Source organism: Zea mays, chromosome 7 (genome assembly GCF_902167145.1).
Source record: "Zea mays cultivar B73 chromosome 7, Zm-B73-REFERENCE-NAM-5.0, whole genome shotgun sequence".
Taxonomy (NCBI): Eukaryota; Viridiplantae; Streptophyta; class Magnoliopsida; order Poales; family Poaceae; genus Zea; species Zea mays.
In genome coordinates this window covers 47,428,289-47,435,071 of record NC_050102.1, presented here as the reverse complement: position 1 = coordinate 47,435,071, position 6,783 = coordinate 47,428,289, and the positions used below count along the sequence as shown (strand labels likewise).

General features: G+C 39.4%; 1 protein-coding gene across 23 annotated transcripts; it reads left to right on the top strand.

The window, feature by feature from the left end:
* The first annotated feature begins 1,566 nt into the window (after positions 1-1,566).
* Positions 1,567-4,726, top strand: LOC103632334 (long chain base biosynthesis protein 1b). Of its 23 annotated transcripts, none has more exons than XR_002263566.3 (7): positions 1,603-1,858; positions 1,927-2,007; positions 3,112-3,389; positions 3,728-3,821; positions 3,901-3,973; positions 4,053-4,185; positions 4,410-4,720. XR_002263566.3 is itself a non-coding variant. In XM_035960903.1 (5 exons), the coding sequence occupies exons 1-5, from the start codon at positions 1,839-1,841 to the stop codon at positions 4,540-4,542; spliced, it is 453 nt and encodes a 150-aa protein (XP_035816796.1). In that variant the 5' UTR covers positions 1,610-1,838; the 3' UTR covers positions 4,543-4,720. The 23 variants fall into 23 exon arrangements, 5 of the variants coding, with proteins under 5 accessions (XP_035816796.1, XP_035816795.1, XP_035816797.1 ...); XR_002263568.3 differs by having other exon boundaries at positions 1,605-1,858; positions 4,394-4,720; XR_004851404.1 differs by having other exon boundaries at positions 1,607-1,858; positions 3,112-3,277; positions 4,394-4,720.
* Positions 4,727-6,783: the final 2,057 nt, after the last annotated feature.

Sequence of the window (6,783 nt, the reverse complement as noted above, 5' to 3'; positions counted from 1 at the left end):
CACCAAAATCTTCAATTAAGAGTACAAAGGCAAGAAGATCATAGAGATGAACTTGGAATAAGTTACCCTCTCATCGGAGTGCAGTGGAAGTCTTGCATGGTCCAAGTTCACCTTTCCCTTTCAATTCACCTTCGAGACTAAATCAAGCAAACTCAAGCAAATGGTTAGTCTCAAAGGGTCAAGTTGTAACACATCTCCCCCTAAACATGTGCATCACTTTGCAACGGACTTGTGAGGTCCAGGGAGTGTTTGTACAACTTGAGCACCACAATAAGCAACAAAATGCAGAATGAACATGATCAATGGCATAAACACATGTATGCTATAAGTCAATCCAAGTTCCGCGAATCTAAGACATTTAGCTCACTACGCAGCCTGCAAAAAGTCTTCTCATCTAGAGGCTTGGTAAAGATATCGGCTAGCTGGTTCTCGGTGCTAACATGAAACACTTCGATATCTCCCTTTTGCTGGTGGTCTCTCAAAAAGTGATGCCGGATGTCTATGTGCTTTGTGCGGCTGTGTTCAACAGGATTTTCCGCCATGCGGATAGCACTCTCATTATCACATAGGAGTGGGACTTTGCTCAGATTGTAGCCAAAGTCCCGGAGGGTTTGCCTCATCCAAAGTAGTTGCGCGCAACACTGTCCTGCGGCAACATACTCGGCCTCAGCGGTGGATAGGGCAACGGAGGTTTGTTTCTTAGAGTTCCACGACACACTACTAGAGATATGCTTATTTAAGACGCACATTTTAAGACGGATATTAGTGTATTTTATAGAAGTGTCTTTTATCATATGGTGATGAGTAAGGTAAGACGGTTTGTTAGAAATCCGTCTTTAATAAAGAAGTATTTTGAGACAGTTACATCGTAAGAAATGTCTTATATTGATTTAAGACGGATTGTTATTGAAAACCGCCTAAAATAAATATACCTTTTGAGTCATTAAGATTGCAAGAATTTAGATTTTGGTTAGTATATTAGACACATCTATATATGAAACCATCTCAAATAAAGATAGTATTAGAGTCGCGTAGACTATAAGGACTGTTTTAAATGTTAGTAAGTATACTAGACACTTCTAAATATGAAACCTTCTTTGTATGATATTTCTAATAAGACATATTATGACAAAACATAGTGAATAGTGAATTCGGCTTAGTTTGTGACAATATTGCACGACAATGCATATATGTCATAGACATATGATGTTGTACATATTTTTTAAAAAACATTACTATCTATGTTAGTTCACGTGACACACCATTAAGGATAGGTCCCTCTGCTACTTCTCTTCTGTACTGTATAAAGCACAAGTTTTCATGTTTTCTACAGTCCATGATTTCCATCGTCGTCTACTTTAAAAAAAACTTCACTTCTATCTTTATGTCTAGTATATAATGCACCAGTTTTTTTATGATTGCACTATCAAGCTTTCTATCATCGTTTAGTAACATTCTTTTCGTTGATTCAATCCAGGTGAGAAACGGAAAGGCAGGATAGTCATGACTAGAGGCAAAGGGCCTAGTATGACTAGATATGGACCACACCTTAGCTTAGTTTGGCCCAATAACACACCATAGCCCACACGCCTGGACACCTAACCCTTCGGCCTTCGTTGCGGACCCGCCACTCACCGCTTCTCTCGACCGCATCTCTTCTCCGCGCCGCCGCTCGCCTGCACTTCTACGTGTGAAACGCGTCCGCGCCTATGGCCTGCCCGTGCCCAGCTGCCCCCTCTCCACGCGAGCCTCTCTAGGCGTCAAGCGTGCCATTAAGCAACCGTGGCCCCCACCCCTCCTCGGCTCTCTGCGTGAGCACAAGCATGTCTCTGTAGCCCATGTTCAACGGATTTGAAAGGTAAAACAAATCCATTCACATTCCATCTTGGGTTTCCACACATCTGATCTATGTATTCCTAGTTCTAGGTGTCAGTGCTAGAGGATTTGGAAAGGCGCTGTTTGATAAGAAGACAAACCCGTGTCCTGGCAAGTGGATACCTGTAGCCCGTATGGACCAGTTTCTTTTATCATTTTACCTTGTCTCTCCATGTATTGCTCAATTTGGATACTGCAGAGAGAACACGAGAGAAACTGTTGTTGAGGAGATCTGCAATTTCGATATATCTTTATATGTTATCTCTAGTCTAGTGATAGTACAAATCTCATCTTAAATGAAGCTTGTTTGACGGTCTGAGTGAAGTCAATGTATATAGCAATATAAAGTTTGCTATATTGAGAAAAATATTTAAAAGCATTATGGGAAACAAGTGAAAGAATGTGGGTATTATTAAGTATGCCGGGGCCGACATACTTATTTTGAATAAGTATGCCAATTTTCAGCCCCTGGCGTACTTAATTTTAAAAACATCTGTTAAGCTTGTACCCACATACTTCTCATGTTGAGCTGTATGTCAGATTAGTCAAAATTATGGAATTGTAATCCTCTGCTCTTAATCTTCTAGTACTATTTGGGATCAATTTGTTGCAAGCTAGCAAACATTTACTGTCTACTATGATATAGTAATAAATTATACGCCATTACTGTGTTGCAGTGCTGCTTTTTTGGGACATATTTACTGTACTTGCTATTAAATTTATTGAGAGTGCATGCCCAATAGTAGTTTGTTTTTACACCGTACACAATTTATTCTTGTTTTATACGAACGGCAAATTTGGTGCTGTCTTAATCCTGAGTCTTTTGTGTCTTGAAAAACATTAAGTTATACCTACGGAAGCTCTTATTGGCTAATAAATTATGTTCAGTTATCATGCAAGCCTTTTCTTAAGTTTTAGCTTGGACAACATCAAGGATTGAAGGTGGATTCTACGCTTGCTGTGCAGAATCAAAAACTTCATATTGCCATAACAGTTCACTTAACTTCTTTTAATTAAATTTGATCCATGAGCTAGCACTCCATAGGACGTTTTCCTAAGAGTGTGGTACTAATCCTTGCTTAGGTATTATGCTATCAGTTAGCATGTATTTATGAATGGAGAATATGGAATTGTAATTCTCTGCCTAAAACTTCTAGTAGTTCTATCTGGGATCTTTTTGAAATGTATTTGTTGCTATTTTCTTTTCTAAAACTATATTCTAAATTTTATTTTCAGGAAACAGGTCACCCATCACATTCGTCATGTGCAATTCTCTCATGTCGTGCAGCCCATTAATTCCACTGAAGAAAACATAGAATGTGCATCATAATGTCACAGAAGGCCTAAAATGTTGTAGTGTGCGGCCATTGCTCACGAGGAGGCAGAGTGTCGTGTTGCCGAGGTTTGCACTACAGCTTGGTTTCTGATGGAGTTGTACCAGATTTTTTTGTTCAAACTAGCAGTTGACGCATTGTTGGAACTTTAGCAGTCTATAAAGGATTTTTTTTCTTAAAGTAAGTTCACAGTTACCTAGGGTACATTGTGGTGTTGTTGCATGAGTAATCCTACATATCATTTCATATATGGATTAACCGGATGGTCTCACTCTTGAAACTGTGGGAGACACCGCTATATATGGAATATTATTTTTGTTGAATATCCCCTGAATTCTGCTTCAGTTATATGTGTATATTATTTAATTCACCAGAATTTTTCTTCACACATTTCTGGTTGTGTTACAAATATTCATGCAGTATGGATTACAATTGTTTACCATGTTAAGTAGTTATGATTGCATCATATATGATCTTCTGAGGATCAGAATTAACCCTTCTATTTTTCTTTTATACAGTGCCGCTGGACCACATACGATTGTTGATGGTAAAGAAGTTGTGAACTTTGCATCAGCAAACTACCTCGGTTTAATTGGCAACGAAAAGATTATTGTAAGAGACAATTCTATTGCTTACAATATTTCAATGTATGTATTTTTTGGAATATCTAAACAAAGCGAATGACTTTCAGGATTCTTGCATCAGTTCATTGGAGAAATATGGTGTTGGTTCTTGTGGTCCACGTGGCTTTTATGGAACAATTGGTCTGTATTATCATCCTCAGACAATGACTTTGGTTGAAAGTATAGAGGAGGAACTTAACTTTCTAATGTGTTCTTGCAGATGTCCATCTTGACTGTGAGTCAAAGATAGCTAAATTTTTGGGGACTCCAGACTCCATTCTTTATTCATATGGGATTTCTACAATATTCAGTGTGATACATGCCTTCTGTAAGAAAGAAGATATCATAGTCGCGTAAGTTCACCGTATTAAAAAATTATGAAATTCACAAGTATTATTGGAACCTTGACTTGTTTGGTGTATCGAGGTCTGCATGCTTGGCCTTTTAGACATAATATGGATTTATCCAGCTCAACTTTAGGCTTTAGCACAACATTGTCATCTCTTTCTTGTGTCTATTGATGAGTTGTTTTTCCTCTGTCAGTTAACTGTACATGGGTAGTTTGATGTGATTGCAGTAACGAGGGTGTTGACTGTTTGGTGAAATGCTTGGGACAAAGTGGCCAGCAAGAATGGAGTCATGGAACATCGACAGGAGGGGTGAGGCAGCGGCAACCGATGTATCCCTTGGACAATCTGGTTTTGACATGATGCAAATCAATCTGCTGTACACTGTATTCCGCACTTGCATAGATTGTTTGGTTAATTACAAGATTATCTCAGTGTTTTGGTTTGGATTTAGAGTACACTTATGTATGAAATATTGATTGGTACTCATGTATATTATATTAATTATATTATTATTAAATATATGTGTATGTATTTCTCTTTCAAATTATTATAATGTGGTATCTCAAATGAATATAAATTGAAGAATATATTGTTATTTAAGTCAATTTGTTTAAATCTTATTAAGACGGTTCTAAAAATATCCAATATCGGTCTTCTAAATAAGACGATTTCCAAAACGTCCAATATCAGTCACCTAAATAAGACAATTTTTATATTGCAAGCGCTTATTAATATAGAACATTTTAGACAGTTTACTAAATAACTTGTGACTTAAAATGTTCACATACTCGACGTTTGTTTTGAAAAAGTGTATTAAATAAACATAATTTAAGACAGGTTATTGGACAAAATGACTTAAACAAATACCTTTTTTGGACGGTTATAAACTAACAACGTCTTATGTAATACCTTTTTAAGACGGTTTGCAACCATCTTAAATGTGGGACATCTTTTGCGACTCCATCAAATTTGGACACTTGAGAAACGTCTTAATAAGTGAAAATTAACCGTCTCATATAATAGGATCTGTAGTAGTGACACCAGGGACCTTCCTAAGAATTGGCACGTCCCTGATGTACTCTTCCTATCGACCTTACATCCAGCATAGTCGGAGTCTGAGTATCCAACTAAGTCAAAGGTAGACCCCTTTGGATACCAGAGCCCGAGGCAAGGTGTAGCAACCAAATATCTAAGAATTCGCTTCACCGCCACTAAGTGACACTCCTTAGGATCGGATTGAAATCTAGCACACATGCATACGCTAAGCATAATATCCGGTCTACTAGCACATAAGTAAAGCAAAGAACCTATCATTGACCGGTATGCTTTTTGATCAACGGACTTACCTCCTTTGTTGAGGTCGGTGTGTCCGTCTGTCCCCATCGGAGTCTTTGCGGGCTTGGCGTCCTTCATCCCAAACCGCTTTAGCAGATCTTGCGTGTACTTTGTTTGGGAGATAAAGGTGCCGTCCTTGAGTTGCTTCACTTGGAACCCAAGGAAGTAGTTCAACTCGCCCATCATCGACATCTCGAATTTCCGCGTCATCACCCTGCTAAACTCTTCACAAGACTTTTGGTTAGTAGAACCAAATATTATGTCATCGACATAAATTTGGCACACAAACAAATCACCATTACAAGTCTTAGTAAAAAGAGTTGGATCGGCTTTCCCAACCTTGAAAGCATTAGCGATTAAGAAATCTCTAAGGCATTCATACCATGCTCTTGGGGCTTGCTTAAGTCCATAGAGCGCCTTAGAGAGCTTACACACGTGGTTGGGGTACCGTTCATCCTCGAAGCCAGGGGGTTGCTCCACGTACACCTCCTCCTTGATTGGCCCGTTGAGGAAAGCGCTCTTCACATCCATTTGGAACAACCTGAAAGAATGGTGAGCGGCATATGCTAGCAAGATTCGAATTGACTCTAGCCTAGCCACAGGAGCAAAAGTCTCCTCGAAATCCAAACCTGCGACTTGGGCATAACCTTTTGCCACAAGTCGAGCCTTGTTCCTCGTCACCACCCCGTGCTCGTCCTGTTTGTTGCGGAACACCCACTTGGTTCCCACAACATTTTGCTTCGGACGAGGCACCAGCGTCCAGACTTCATTTCTCTTGAAGTTGTTGAGCTCCTCCTGCATGGCCAACACCCAGTCCGGATCTAGCAAGGCCTCCTCTACCCTGAAAGGCTCAATAGAAGAGACAAAGGAGTAATGCTCACAAAAATTAACTAATCGAGATCGAGTAGTTACTCCCTTGCTAATGTCACCCAGAATTTGATCGACGGGATGATCCCTTTGAATCATCGCTCGAACTTGGGTTGGAGGTGCCGGTTGCGCATCTTCCTCCATTACATGATCATCTTGTGCTCCCCCTTGATCATCCGCCTCCTGTTGATGAACCTGTTCATCGTCTTGAGTTGGGGGTAGTGAAAGGGAAATGTGCCTTTGGGCCATTTCTAAGTATTTTGGTGATTGAGTGCAAACACAAGTGCTTAAATGTGAAAATATGCCCAAGGATGAACAAAGTGCAAATCACAAGTTAAGGTATGTTTCTAAGCCTTAGTACATTGGTTTTGTGTACTAATATATTTGTCTAAGTGTTAG